Source organism: Penicillium chermesinum (genome assembly GCF_028974085.1).
Source record: "Penicillium chermesinum strain IBT 19713 chromosome Unknown utg000003l:1.0-5111272.0:1.0-5115320.0, whole genome shotgun sequence".
Lineage (NCBI taxonomy): Eukaryota > Fungi > Ascomycota > Eurotiomycetes > Eurotiales > Aspergillaceae > Penicillium > Penicillium chermesinum.
In genome coordinates, this window is record NW_026695313.1 from 884810 (window position 1) to 897924 (window position 13115).

General features: G+C 51.6%; 6 protein-coding genes across 6 annotated transcripts; 5 read left to right on the forward strand and 1 right to left on the reverse strand.

Moving 5' to 3' along the window:
• Positions 1 to 406: 406 nt before the first annotated feature.
• N7468_003227 (type I 3-dehydroquinate dehydratase) lies at positions 407 to 2040 on the forward strand (the record flags this gene model as incomplete). Its single annotated transcript, XM_058472524.1, has 3 exons — positions 407 to 600; positions 653 to 1074; positions 1127 to 2040. 3 exons carry the CDS (start codon positions 407 to 409, stop codon positions 2038 to 2040), a joined length of 1530 nt encoding a protein of 509 aa, XP_058331527.1.
• A 2277-nt stretch (positions 2041 to 4317) lies between these two features.
• Positions 4318 to 6915, forward strand: N7468_003228 (uncharacterized protein; the record flags this gene model as incomplete). The annotated part of the gene is made up of 6 exons (XM_058472525.1): positions 4318 to 4416; positions 4470 to 4536; positions 4631 to 5091; positions 5177 to 5333; positions 5386 to 6418; positions 6471 to 6915. 6 exons carry the CDS (start codon positions 4318 to 4320, stop codon positions 6913 to 6915), a joined length of 2262 nt encoding a protein of 753 aa, XP_058331528.1.
• A 4-nt stretch (positions 6916 to 6919) lies between these two features.
• Positions 6920 to 7195, forward strand: N7468_003229 (uncharacterized protein; the record flags this gene model as incomplete). The annotated part of the gene is made up of 1 exon (XM_058472526.1): positions 6920 to 7195. One exon carries the CDS (start codon positions 6920 to 6922, stop codon positions 7193 to 7195), a length of 276 nt encoding a protein of 91 aa, XP_058331529.1.
• A 172-nt stretch (positions 7196 to 7367) lies between these two features.
• Positions 7368 to 7568, forward strand: N7468_003230 (uncharacterized protein; the record flags this gene model as incomplete). The annotated part of the gene is made up of 1 exon (XM_058472527.1): positions 7368 to 7568. One exon carries the CDS (start codon positions 7368 to 7370, stop codon positions 7566 to 7568), a length of 201 nt encoding a protein of 66 aa, XP_058331530.1.
• Positions 7569 to 8198: 630 nt separating this feature from the next.
• N7468_003231 (peroxisomal copper amine oxidase) lies at positions 8199 to 10367 on the reverse strand (the record flags this gene model as incomplete). Its single annotated transcript, XM_058472528.1, is given in 3 exon segments — positions 8199 to 8801; positions 8818 to 10196; positions 10253 to 10367. The coding sequence occupies 3 exon segments, from the start codon at positions 10365 to 10367 to the stop codon at positions 8199 to 8201; spliced, it is 2097 nt and encodes a 698-aa protein (XP_058331531.1).
• Positions 10368 to 11326: 959 nt separating this feature from the next.
• Positions 11327 to 12963, forward strand: N7468_003232 (uncharacterized protein; the record flags this gene model as incomplete). Its single annotated transcript, XM_058472529.1, has 3 exons — positions 11327 to 11451; positions 11525 to 11893; positions 11952 to 12963. 3 exons carry the CDS (start codon positions 11327 to 11329, stop codon positions 12961 to 12963), a joined length of 1506 nt encoding a protein of 501 aa, XP_058331532.1.
• Between the last annotated feature and the right edge of the window lie 152 nt (positions 12964 to 13115).

Below are 13115 nucleotides of genomic sequence, written 5' to 3' on the forward strand. Positions count from 1 at the left end.
TGAATGCGACCTCCATCTCCTCTTCCCCGCACTTGGCCCGTCGCATCGCACAAATAGCCGAGTTTCGGTAGCACCGTTCCAAAATGAGCACTCTCCAACCGTCGTTATTGTATACGGACCAAATCAAGACCATTTAGTACATCTGGTGGCAGAAATTCTTGGCAAATCATGGACAACAGAGCTCGCGCTGGCCGTGCTTGTCAAGACCAAGGCCAAGGTGGTTGCTGGAGTCACGGCGCAAGGTTTAAAAAGGGAACTAGAAGGGTGCGAGAGATCGGCGTTGGTGCTAATTAATACACACTGTGTCGAAGACGGTTCTTCGCCAGAAGATAACCTTACTGAATTTTGCGACTATGAGTTCTTATATTCGCAAACACCATTCTTGCGCCGCGACTTAACCCGTTTCATGGCTCTGATTCTAGGACAAACAAGACCTCACGAGGACCTGCGTACTAAGCCGCGCACGAATTTCATTTCGACCACCTTCCCGGATGTGCATGCGGCCCTACCGAACCTGGATATCCTCTCGGTTGGCTCTGATGCTGTAGAGATACGAGTTGATTTACTGGTTGAGCCAACCCCCGATGGTTCTCTAGCGGGGTCAGTACCAAGTTTAAAGTATGTCGGGAAGCAATTGATGCTCTTGCGCCAGCATACGGAACTCCCTATTATATTTACAACGCGATGTACCAAAGAAAATGGCAAGTTCCCAATGGACGATCCGTTACTCTTCTACAAATATCTTCGGCGAGCAATTCAATGGGGGAGTAGAGTATGTTGATGTGGAACTATGGCTCCCAGAGGACATCCGAAAGCGACTCGCAGAAGCCAAAGGCAGCAGCGTCATATTATCGGCATTCCACGACTTCTCGGGGGCTTGGAAGTGGTCGGCGCCCGAAGCACAGCGCATATTCACAGAGAGCGCCAAATACGCGGATATAGTCAAGATGATTGCTATGGTGCATAGTGTTGAAGCCAATTATGAGCTGGAATATTTCCGATCAACCATCAAGGCAAGGGGTCCTGGACCGTTATTATCTGCCGTCAATATGGGTCAACTAGGCCAGCTTTCCCGTGCGCTGAACACGGTCTTCTCTCCTATCACACCCTCTGCTGCCTATGATAGCTGCCCCAGGCCAATTGACGGCCGCCGAAATCAACGAGGCGTTGCATATCATGGGGCAATTGCCGAAGCGTGATTTATATGCGATTGGGTCTTTCAGAGCCACTCCGCAATCGATGTTCATACGGAAATGCCTGAATGAGCTGGGCTTACCACACACGTTTTCCACAATTGACCGAGGTCCGAAAGGCTCTATGGAATCTATTCTGTCGCAACCTGCGTTTGGTGGTGCTTCCGTCAATCCGCCAATCTCCAGCGCGACTCCGTATATTCCTACAATCAGCGAGGCTGCCCGTGCGATAGGACTCGTGGATACGATCGCCTTAAGCAACGCAACAACAGGCAGCTCTGTAGATGGCGCTGCGCGTATCATTGGAGAGAACGCGACATGGAAGGGCATTCGGGCTACCTTGACCCAAGAGTACGTTCCCTCCGCTTACCATGGCCGAGCTGCAATCATCGTCGCCGGTTCAGAAACCCACGCTTCAGCGGCGATATTTGCGTTGCGCAGCCTGGACATCGGCACTATTTACACGGTAGGCTTCAAAGCAGTTGGCCCTCTTGCTGCGGGCCTTGAGCCATTCACTTCTATTCAGTCAGTGAAACTGGTCGAGCAACCTTTCGTTATAGTGTCTGCACTGCCACCTGAGAAGTCGTTGCTGGTGCAACCCCTGTTGAGGCACTATAGCAGTAACGGTCGGTCGTCCCCCTGCTCCACTTGTGGGAAGGTCTACCTTGATTTGACTACTGGGCCGCGTAAGGGTGACCCAGCAAGTGTGGCCGCCAGCGCCGGATGGACGGCTTATGGGTCAGAGGATGTCGACGCATGGACTACTGTCGAGACTCTGCGCCTATTGGTCGGGCAGAATGTGCCCTTTGATTTTGTACGCATGGCGTCTGGGCGACCACTATTCTAGCTCCAGACCTCTTGACGTACCCCATACGTACTTCAGACCTCTGCCAAGGTTGTTGTACTGCTGCCTGTATGTTCGAAATGATGCAATGCCTCTATCATCTTTGATGGCATGGATACGAGTCTAGAAAACAGAAGAAACAAGAAGAAAATGAAAATGAAACTTGATCTCGGAATGAGCCTCGGCTGCACGATAGACCTGCCATAGTCTATCGTGCGATCCGAAATTGTAATTCCAGCCGCCCGTCCTGTTTCGATGTATTATTACTAGAGTGGCTCCTACCAGCGAAGAATTGATGTGAGTTTCCCTTTTGTACATGTAGTCCGAGACCTGATCCTATACACTATCCTAGAATTGTTCCGCGATCTAAGCTTCGCGGATGATGACCGGACTCCGTGAATCCACAACGCCCCCCTCCCCTAGACCCCTAGATACGGAGCCTCTCTGGTGAATACCCGGTATCCAGTTTTGGGGAGCCTCCCGAGGCAGATCAACGACGAATCCTGTCAGGCACAGGTACGTGCACTGCTGAAACTGCAGTAGATGGCCTCTCTGATGAGACGTCAGGACTCTCCCGATCCACCATGAAATGGCATCGTATTGCTGCACATCTAACCTAGTATGGCCAAGGGACTTTGGGATGTCCCCACCTTGAAGGACGCGGCAGGATTACGGCTGACCGATCTACGATGATGGTCAGGGTTGAGCTGCTGGGGCGATTCAGTATCGAGTGGTCCCTGATCGCGAATGAGGAGAGAGTCATGGGGCTCTGGCAACTGCCTAAACCATCCTAGTAGCACTTCGTCACATCGCGCTTCTAACGACAGAAGATATTGCCACTCGTGATTCTATTTGTCGGGGCTTGATACGCCGCCCCCTTGCGAAGCCCTGAATCTTCCAAGAGTTACTAGCTTGCTCAATAGCAACCGATAAAATGCCGACGATTGACCGTGGTGGAGACACTGGGCCCAGAGAGCCCTGGAGGGAATAGAAAGCAAATGCGGGCGCCCCTGGGGCTCCCCAATCAGGCCTTGGAGGCCGGGTCCCACGTCTTTAAGAGGGAACCCTTATGATCAACGGTCTTCCCAAGTGGCCAAGCCTTTGTCGCTCGCCACCGACAGGGTTTGGATATTCTCTATGGACGTTTTATAGGAGATTGTTGACATAGTAGAGGGATTGATTGGTAGGGATCCAGTGGTCCGGACGTGGCGTGCGAGTGTCTGAGCTCTTGGGGGCCTTCGGTTAAAGCGATGCTTATCCTGTTCAGTTCGTCGGGTTTGTGAGACCCATTTCCGGCTTAGTTTACGCTTTAAACTTGATGGATACCCCACCTGACAGTTTCATGAATGGGCTCTTGTCTCTGTCTGAAGTCTAGCCGAACCCAGGGGTTCTCCACTCTCTCTGTATCCACCCTTTGAACTGACCCGGAAATCTATGATCGATCGCTTCAGGTTTCACCTGAGGACCTGAGTGACCCTGGTACCCTAGTGCCTTAGTGCCTCGGTTCTTAAGAAGAGGTAAATGCCGACGAGCAAGGGCTAATGTGGGGGAAGTGCTACCCTCTGCAGACCTGCAGATATTGCTCGGGGCTAATTAAAGGGGGGAGGCATCATCAGGCATTTTGTATGCCTTGGCGCCGACTCCCCCATGTGGCATTCTTCAAGTCCATCTGGGTCCAATCCAATAAGCTAAATGTGCCTGTCGGGGGTGTTTCGGGATGGCCCAGCCCTAAAGGCATTGCAGAACAGGCATGATCTCCGAAGGTCTGGAATTCGCCTGAGTGTCCTGGAGCACCCAGCGGGAACAAGAGTCATGATAATATTATACAGTTGATTCAAGTAGAATACCCACGTGGAGATTAGCACATAGAACATTAGCACTTATTTTCCCAGAACGGGGACCGTGGTGGGTTGTTCCCTGCATGACTTGGACCTTTCATCTGGCTAATCTGGCTAATCTGGCTAAATACCCGGACAGTCGCCGATGGCTGCACAGAGGCGTCCATGGGGTCCTGAAGAAACCAAGAACGGAGATTCCGTCGAAGCTAGGATGGTCCCAACTGTTCCAAGGCACTAGAAGAGCGCTAAGAAAAACAACACTAAAACTACTCAAAACAAGAAAGAAGAATCCCGGCGGCACGCCTCTTCTCCGCATTCCTTCCTCTCCACATCTTTCTTTTCTAGATTCCCTTTCCATATACCACCCCCTCCTCCATTCGGCATAGCTGGGCTTTGTCTTTCTTCCTCTTCCTCATGACTCTTTTCTAAACTTCAATGCGCGATGTCTCGTCCTCAGGTCAGCATCGATCGCCTCACCCCGCGCCGCGCCACCATTGAGCCGCGTGAGGCGATGAACTGCAAGTCTTGCCGCAAGAGAAAAGTGAGTATGTTCCATCCAGGGGTTGGTATCAGAGAGAATCTAATTTATGATAGATCAAATGCAATCGATTACGACCTAGCTGTGAGGCCTGCAAGGTCTTTCAATGTGCCTGTGTCTATGGTGAGTTGCGAGTCATCGAGGACGTTTGGGAGGAAGGGGGGGGAAAGCGTTTTCCTCGCAAAGCTCATTATCTGATCATCTCCGCTTTTGAAAGATGCGGTCCCCAAGAAACGAGGCCCGAAGACAGACGTACTCGAGGCTTTGCTCAAAAGAGTCGATGGTTTGGAAAAGAGGCTTCAGGATGAGAACAATCCGATTTCGCCAGCCTCGCCCGCGGATACCTCCGATGAGCAGCTGCCTCCCCCGCCACTTGCTCGTCGCAATACCGTAGATGCATCGTTCAATGCCTCCTCTTTGAGGATGCGGCCTCTGGAGGCAGACCAGCCTCTGTCCGCTGGGCCATCCTTTGGGTTTCCATCAACACCTAAGTCATCGATTCGCTTCGCCCAACCCTCGCAGGCCAGGCTCCTGTCGGAAACGCTTCTAAATACGTTCTTTGCCCGCCTGCATGGCAAACCTTTTTTTATTCTAGATGAGCCAAGTACACGACAAAGATATCGATCAAATGAGCTTCCCACTTTATCTATCAATGGCTATTGCAGCACTGGCGTTACGGTACGCAGAATTCACCTGTGATTCACGTTTGCTTTGAAATAGCCGAATGCTGACTTGTGGTAGCTATGCTCACAATAGTCTTCAGGCAGAGCAGTCGATTCGGGCTGGATTGGATACATCCTTACACGTCCGTCGCATGGTTGACCTAGACAATCCTACGATCGATGGCCTACAAACATTACTCCTCCTTTCGCAAGCTTACTTTGCCTATGGGCTTAGCAAGAAGGCTTATATGACATTTTGTAAGCTTGAATACGTATCTCCTCTTTTATGACAGGTTCTGACTTCGTCTAGCCAATTGTGTCGCTATGGTTGTCGTTCTCGATCTGTTCCGTGAAGCTCCCACTAAGGCTAATCTGCCCCCTCCCGAGCGAGAAATGCGACGGCGTCTCTTTTGGACAGTTTATCTCATGGATCGCTACATAAACTGTGGTTCGCGCCGTCCATATTTTGTTTCAGATCATTCAATCCTTCTGCGGCTTCCTTCAGCTAGCCTCAACACAGAAGGAGACTTATTCCGTGTCGGCCCAAATATCCACTACTCTACCAATTCACGACACAAATCGCCCAGTTCCGCATCCCTGCTGGTCGATATTACTCGCATTCTCGGGACGACTAACCGATATTTGGCCTCGGGGGGAGTCAAAGGCGATTCGCATTTCCCGTGGCATGCGCTGTCAACTCTATCTAAGATTCGGCAAGAATTGGACATCTGGGCAGCCGGCACACAACATGTCTTTGGGTCTATTGAGGCCCTCTTTAGCCACTCAGAAAGTACGACCCTGCTCCTGAGCAAGCTGATTTATCACCTTGTTCACTGCCTCCTCTTTCGCCCGTTCCTGCCGATCGACCTTGTCGAATTGAGAGGAACAGGCCAGCATCAATCCTGGCAGATTGAAGCTACGAATCTTTGCTTTGCACACTCCAACGCTATTGTTGAATTAGTGGAGCTGGGTCGCAACTCCGCTTTGGTCGAATGGCCGGGCTTTGTAGCTTACTGTATTTGCACAGCAGGTACTGTGCACATCCACGGTGTTCACTACCAATGCCGCGAGGGAGAGGTCTTTTCCTCCAGTGCGGAGTTCTTGGCTCGGGAAATGCATCAGTTGGCATGGCTACAGACTGCTTGGGCTGGTGTGCAGCACCAACTCGAACTTCTACAAACTATATACGCATTTCATACGGACTTGGTGCGCAATCTTGCCAGCAGACCCATGCGCTTTTCACCCGTATTCCATCTGGAGGACTTCTTCGATAGATATCCCGGTCTGACGATGGACGGAGCCCATGTGCTGTTACTGGATGTGGGTGACAACATGCTTGCAGGGTCAGTCCTTCCTTCTGGCGGTACAAATTCCGGTTGACTAATTTTTTAGCAGGTCGGGCCTTGTCGACCAACCTGGTCAGTGCTATCAAAAGCAAATGCCACTGCCGTTTCAAAACCAGCCTCGGCATGATTCCGGGCCGCGAACACAGTCCCTTTCATCAGCTGAAACCACGGAGGCTGGCCGCCAACAGTCTCATCCACGGTCATTGAGTCTTGAAACACACAATGCGCCCCCTCAATCGTCAAAAGTCCAACTACATCAGTCGCCGAATACGTCTCAACCATCTCCATCCTCCTTGTCTTTCGTCTTTGCAGCTCCTGGGTCAGCAGAACAGTCTACTGCAACTGACTCAGCTCAGAACACTCATCTCCATCCACCGCATTCCTTCTCTCCGTCGGCATTTGGTTTTTCCCCATCGCCCTTTATGGCGGAAAACTCCTTCAACATAGCCCCCACGCCACCTTCAAACCCGCAATACGCCAATTTCCCCCTTTGATATTATGAAGTCCAATTTCGATAGCACCAGTCATTCAGGACCCCAGGGTGCTCACGTCGTGACACCCGGCTCGCACTCTCAGGCCAGCGGCTCTCATAGGGCTCCTAGTGATGCTGGTAATCAGGAAAACGACCCATTCTTGAGTCTTCTAGAGCAGCTTGCGGGAAACGAACATTCTCAAGGGGGACCCAGTGAACTTGACTTCTTTCTAACGGGTGCTGTGAGTCAGGAAGCAAGCATGACTCTCATTGGAGAGAAGGCAGATACGGACTCTACCTAGTGAGAAGAACTCACTCCCAAGCATCTTGTATCTATCTGTAAAAGTATTCAATTGTACATTTGGCCGTTCAACCTAAAGGTTCTGGACAGTTTTCGTCTGCTGTTTTTGTTAGCCAGCGAGTCCGATACCCCCATTATGTGGATGAATGAATACCAACTCTATCAAAATGATAATGTTATCCTATACTCGTACTCGTAGTTTCGGCTACCGGTATCCGTGTCCGAGTAAACTTTTCATGCAGCGCCTATCGAATGGTAATAGCTACCTAGATGATCAAATGAAAAACAATTTTGGCACAGATGATTTGAATCTGCGGATGTTGCGAGGTGCTCCTACACAAACTTCTCTGCTGGACAAGCTCCCTCTAGTATGAGCAACTTTCGTTTTTTAAAACTTCCAACTGAAATCCCGAACAGTGCGATCGCCGAGGCCGATGGCCCCTGTACCTCGCTCGAACATGTCATTTGCTCAACACCCTAACGCCTCGTCAGTTATATAAAACGGCAGACATGAATCAGGGTAAGACAAATAGTTTGTGCACACTTCCTCAAGTAAATACATCGGTCTCATCCACCATGGGGTCGGTACTAGTAGCCCTCCAAAATGGCCATTGTTCACCGCCCACCGTCCTTTGTGTCTAGATGGATTAGAGAACCTTACAGAGCCTCAATCTGATTTGCGGCCAGTGGCTATGGAAAAATGAGGAGGAAAGGGCCTTTTAGGGCAACCCTATCGAGTGAAGCGATATAGGGGTGGATCAATGGTCTAAGCCTTGTTATTTTCTCACCCTGAGATAGCCAAGGCCATGGCTGGCGATGGAAGAGGTTGACTACGATCTGAACTCAATAATTCAAGATTCATCTAGGATTTGAAGAAATATACAAGGGTCACATTCCCAACTTGTCGTAGGATAATATGGCTAGTGGCAGATTAACTATGTACAAAATGCTCAATGACGCGTTACCGGATGTTTTTTTATTTCCACACAAAAGTCGTGGAAAGCTCACAGTCTTGAGCTGTTTCCTGGCGCATTCCCAGCACAGCAAGAAGTGGGGAATGCGTTCGTTGACTGCGTATCAACACAGATAGCTGATGGAGGAACCCAGAGGCCGGGGTTCTTCTCGTAGAAATTTGAGGCACGCAGCATGATGCTGACAGGCTCGGCGGGCATGACAGGGAAATCCTCCGTGCGAGGGAAGTGGGTCAAGCCAAACTGCAGATAGCACACAATGTCCGTGTTCTCGATGTTCTCATTTCGCTTGGCCCAGTCCAGGATCGTGGAGTTGTGAGGGTGGTTCTCTGCGCCGTTTGACTGGCAGACATAGTCACCAGCTGGGAAGAGCTCGTAGTCCCGGTAAGGGGTGACCCAGAGGGGTTTGCGGGCAAACGCGGCACGGTTATAGACGGTGCTGCCTGGCTTGGCGAGGAGAGGAGGGCAGTTGTTGTTCAGAATCTTGTATCCAATGGGCTTCTTGGCGACCTTGTTCAAACGGTTGGGGTTGATGATGTCCCATGACCGGTTGGTCTCGTAGCAGTAATCGGCCGCACCCTCCAAAGACGTCCGCAGAGGCGTCTTCTTGCTGATAAAAGCATTTCCATAGGGATTCTCGGGGGGAGCCCACGGCGTGCTCGGAGGAGGAAACTGCGTCGTTCTGCACGACGGAGTTGTTGGGGCCATCGATCTCAGGGTCGACGCGCAGAGAGAAGATGTGCTGGTGGTTGTGGGCGGTGATTTGGGGTGCAACCTGGGTACCATACGGGGCAGCCTCTTCGGTTGGGTGAAGACAATAAGTGTTGAGCATACCGGTGAGCTTCATCTCGAGTTTGTAGGTCCCGTCGAGGGTGAAGGTGTGGTAGAAGCCGTATTCGTAGTTGGCGGCAGTGATGATTTGCGAGACGATCAGCTTGCGGTCACGGGCAGAGATGACAGTGCCGTCACGGTAGTCGGTGTGCTTGTAAAGAAGACCATTATCCTCCTCGTGGATACAGATGGCATTCTTGATAACGGCCGCTTCGCCGTTGGAAGTTGACATAACTCCATCCATGTAGTGGATGGCACCCTTGCAGTCACAACCCAGCTTCAGCGAGTTGGTCATGAAACCAGTACCGTATTCACCCACGTCAAAGGCGTGCTTCTTGTGGTGAGGCTTCTCCGGGCATCCGTATGGGACCACCATTTCGACGACACTGATGCGGTTGAAGAGAGTACGCTCACGGTCCTCATACATATCGTGGGAGCGGACATCGGAGATGACAATGCCTTCGCGGTAGTTAAAGCCAATGTGCATTTTGTAGTTCGCCCAGGACAGTTCGTTGCCGCGGACCTTGAAGGAAACGCCCTGAGGCTGGGTGATGTCAATTGGCTTCAAGCGCTCGTGGTTGTATTTGTCGCCAATGAACTGTGGCAGGTAGTTGTGCTCTTGGAGAGGCACAGCGGTCCGCTCGCCGTTCACAAGACGAATATCGACGCTCAGGACTTCCTCCTTTTCGGTGTCGGCCACCACGGTAAAATCCAAAGGATGGGCGTACTGGTTGTCAAATTCAGAGGTCCGGTAGTAGGCAAGACCCTGCTGGAGACGGCGCTCGAAACCCCAGCGCTCGTCGATGCCAATGGCCCAGGCATCCAGGAAGACCTTGGACATGTCGGTGATGCCGAGCTCCTTGCAGGCCCGGATGACGCGCGAATCCTGCCGAGCAATGCGCTCCATGACATCCAAATCCTCGAGAGTGAGAGTGGGCATGACGTCGCTCACTTCCTTCCACTCCTCGACCTTGGCCTTGGTCAGGTTGACCACCACTTCGGCCACCTTCTCAGTCTCCCGCTCAATAATGATGGCAAACCCGCGGCGGTCGGGGGCTGGGATCTTGCCCTGGCGATAAGCATGGTATTCAGCCTTCCGGGGTTCCCGCAATGTGATGCAGTTGAACTTGATGGTCTTAGGGCTGGCATATTCCCGGACAAGCTTGGCGACTTCTGGAATTTCCTTGATGGTGAGTTGGTCTGGCCAACAATGTTAGTGTCAATTGACCATGTCTTCAACACTTTGTCCAACTCACCTAGCGGGTGGGGAGTGCCCTGCGGGAGCATCGCAGTGGCGGCAACGCTGTCATAGTCGCCCTCCCGGAAGATGGTATAACCCGGAATGGATGTGGTGTCGGGGGCAGAAGCCATGATGAGTTTCAAGAGCTTGGAAGATATGAACTTGAGGTTGTCCTAAAAGAATCCTCGAGTCGCCATCCAGCCGTATATATAGTGTGAGTCCTGTTTTTTCATTATCTATCTGATCAAAAGGAACGCGTGGACATGCCCGATTAGGCAAACCAGATGTGTCTGGATCCACTGACGCGCGACTCGCGACTCTTTCCGACCTTTAAGTCTTAGTTTGGCTAAAGTCTGGAGACTCTCCGCGTGGTCTTCCTTTGCGACGCTGCGTATCAATATCTCTCGCGTAAGGCTATTGTTCGGGCGCCACGGTGGGCCAATCATACCTGCAGCCCTGACACAACATCATCCCATGCAGTATCGGCTCCCCAGCTATTGCCCAAATCAGGAACAGCGCAGCCTTAAGCGGGGTATCTCTTGCCGATAGAGTAGGTTGATCCTAAAGCTAAGAAGCTCTGATGAAGCTTATCGCGGGGGGAAGATCTTTTTGCCACCTGTTGGCGCCAATTCTATAAAAGAACGATTGCATTGTATGCAGAATTGAGGCTAGAAACGCCAGTTTTGACTCTTGATCGCGTACCATATACGGCCTTCTGATATCTGTAAGGTTTCTAAACAGTATCGACTTCGGTCTGGCTTTTCCCCGGACTGTGAAGGTTGAAGATGTTCGCCGTTGGATTCCTGGTGGATCCCTGGTGGCGGCATGGACCTGCCTGAACGGGAATGGCGTCGCGAAGTAGATTCTCCACGTTCGGCGATAGAACCTCCCCGGAGATGCTGGAGATACCGTGGTGGGCCCTGATTGCTTCTTTTGGCATGTCGTGCCGAACTTGTTATCGATAATTGCGTTCTTGATGCTGGAGTTTTGCGGAGACGTTTAAGAGCTACAGGGCGTTCGGATGTACTTGAAAGCTCCAAGAGTTTCTCAGCCCAGCTCTGTAAACTCGGCACCTCCAGTAATCTCGAAAATGTCATTAGACGTGAAGTGCACTGCGCCGAATGGTCGCTCTTGGATCCAGCCCACGGGGCTATTCATCAATAACCAATGGGTGAAGTCCTCAGAGGGTGACAAGATCGCCAGCATTAACCCAGCGTAAGTCTCCATGGTGGAATTACGACAGATCAAAGTCGAGAAGCTCACCTGCGGATACTTTATTTTTTTCTAGAACTGCTCAGGAAATCGTTTCTGTTCAAGCTGGCTCCGCTAAGGATATCGACACCGCAGTGAAGGCTGCACGCGCAGCGCTGAACCACCCCAGCTGGAGGGACTTGCCGGGCCTAGACCGTGGCAAGATGATGAACCGCCTGGCCCAACTGATTGAAGATAACAAAGAGACCCTGGCTACTATCGAAACTTGCGACAATGGAAAACCATATCTGGTGTCGCTGAACGATGACATGACCGAAACCAGCGAGACTATTCGATACTATAGCGGATACGCCGACAAGGTGTTCGGACAAGTCATTGACACCACCCCGGACAAGTTTGCCTATACTGTGCGGCAGCCAGTGGGGGTATGTGGCCAGATTATCCCGTAAGTAAACCCCCCTTGGGTGGTAAAGAGCGGAGACTGGGCAACTAACTTCGAGGAGGTGGAACTTTCCCCTTTCCATGGCGGCATGGAAGCTCGGCCCTGCTCTTGCGTGCGGCAATACCGTGGTGTTGAAGCCAGCTGAGCAGACTCCTCTCTCCATCCTTTTCCTTGCCAACCTGATCGTGGAAGCGGGCTTCCCTCCTGGTGTGGTGAATATTGTCAATGGCCACGGTGCAGTTGCCGGGGCCGCCCTCGCTTCTCACATGGATGTCGACAAGATTGCCTTTACTGGAAGCACGGCCACGGCAAAGCAGATTATGAAGATGGCGAGCAACAACTTGAAGAACATTACCCTGGAGACCGGCGGGAAGAGCCCTCTCGTGGTCTTCAATGATGCCGACCTGGAACAGGCCGTGGAGTGGGCGCACATCGGCATCATGTACAACCAAGGTCAAATCTGCACCGCTACCTCGCGGATTCTTGTCCAAGACGAGATTTACGACAAGTTCGTCGCCGCATTCAAAACGCAGATCAAGAACGTTTCGAAAGTTGGCGATCCATTCGACGAGAGCACTTTCCAGGGTCCTCAGGTGACCCAGGCTCAGTACGACCGCATCATGTCTTACGTCGACATTGGCCAGTCTGAGAAGGCCACCTTGTCATATGGTGGCAAGCCGTTCAAAGGTGTGGGAGACGGCAAAGGCTTCTTTATTGAGCCCACCGTTTTCACCAATGTGACTCCGAAGATGCGTATCTACCAGGAGGAAGTTTTCGGTCCGTTCGCCGTTATTGCTCGATTCAGCACCGAAGAGCAAGCTGTGCAGATGGCCAACGACAGTACCTACGGACTTGGAAGTGCCATCTTCACCACCAACTTGACCCGCGCTCACCGCGTCGCCAAGCAGATTGAAGCTGGCATGGTCTGGATCAACTCCAGCAACGACAGCGACTGGCGCATTCCTTTCGGTGGTGTAAAGCAGAGTGGTATTGGCCGAGAGCTAGGGGAGGCCGGTCTCGAGGCTTATTCCAGCATCAAGGCGGTTCATGTGAACATGAAGTCCAAGCTCTAGATCCTGTTTTTTATGCGGTGGAGATTGTCAAGAATAGTAGTTTCACATCCAAAACATTGCGAGACTTTCCGGTACTGTGTTATGTCCTTTGTATGTCGATTCAATAGATGCCACGAGAAATACTAGTAGAAGGAGCTTGACGAAGAAGAGCC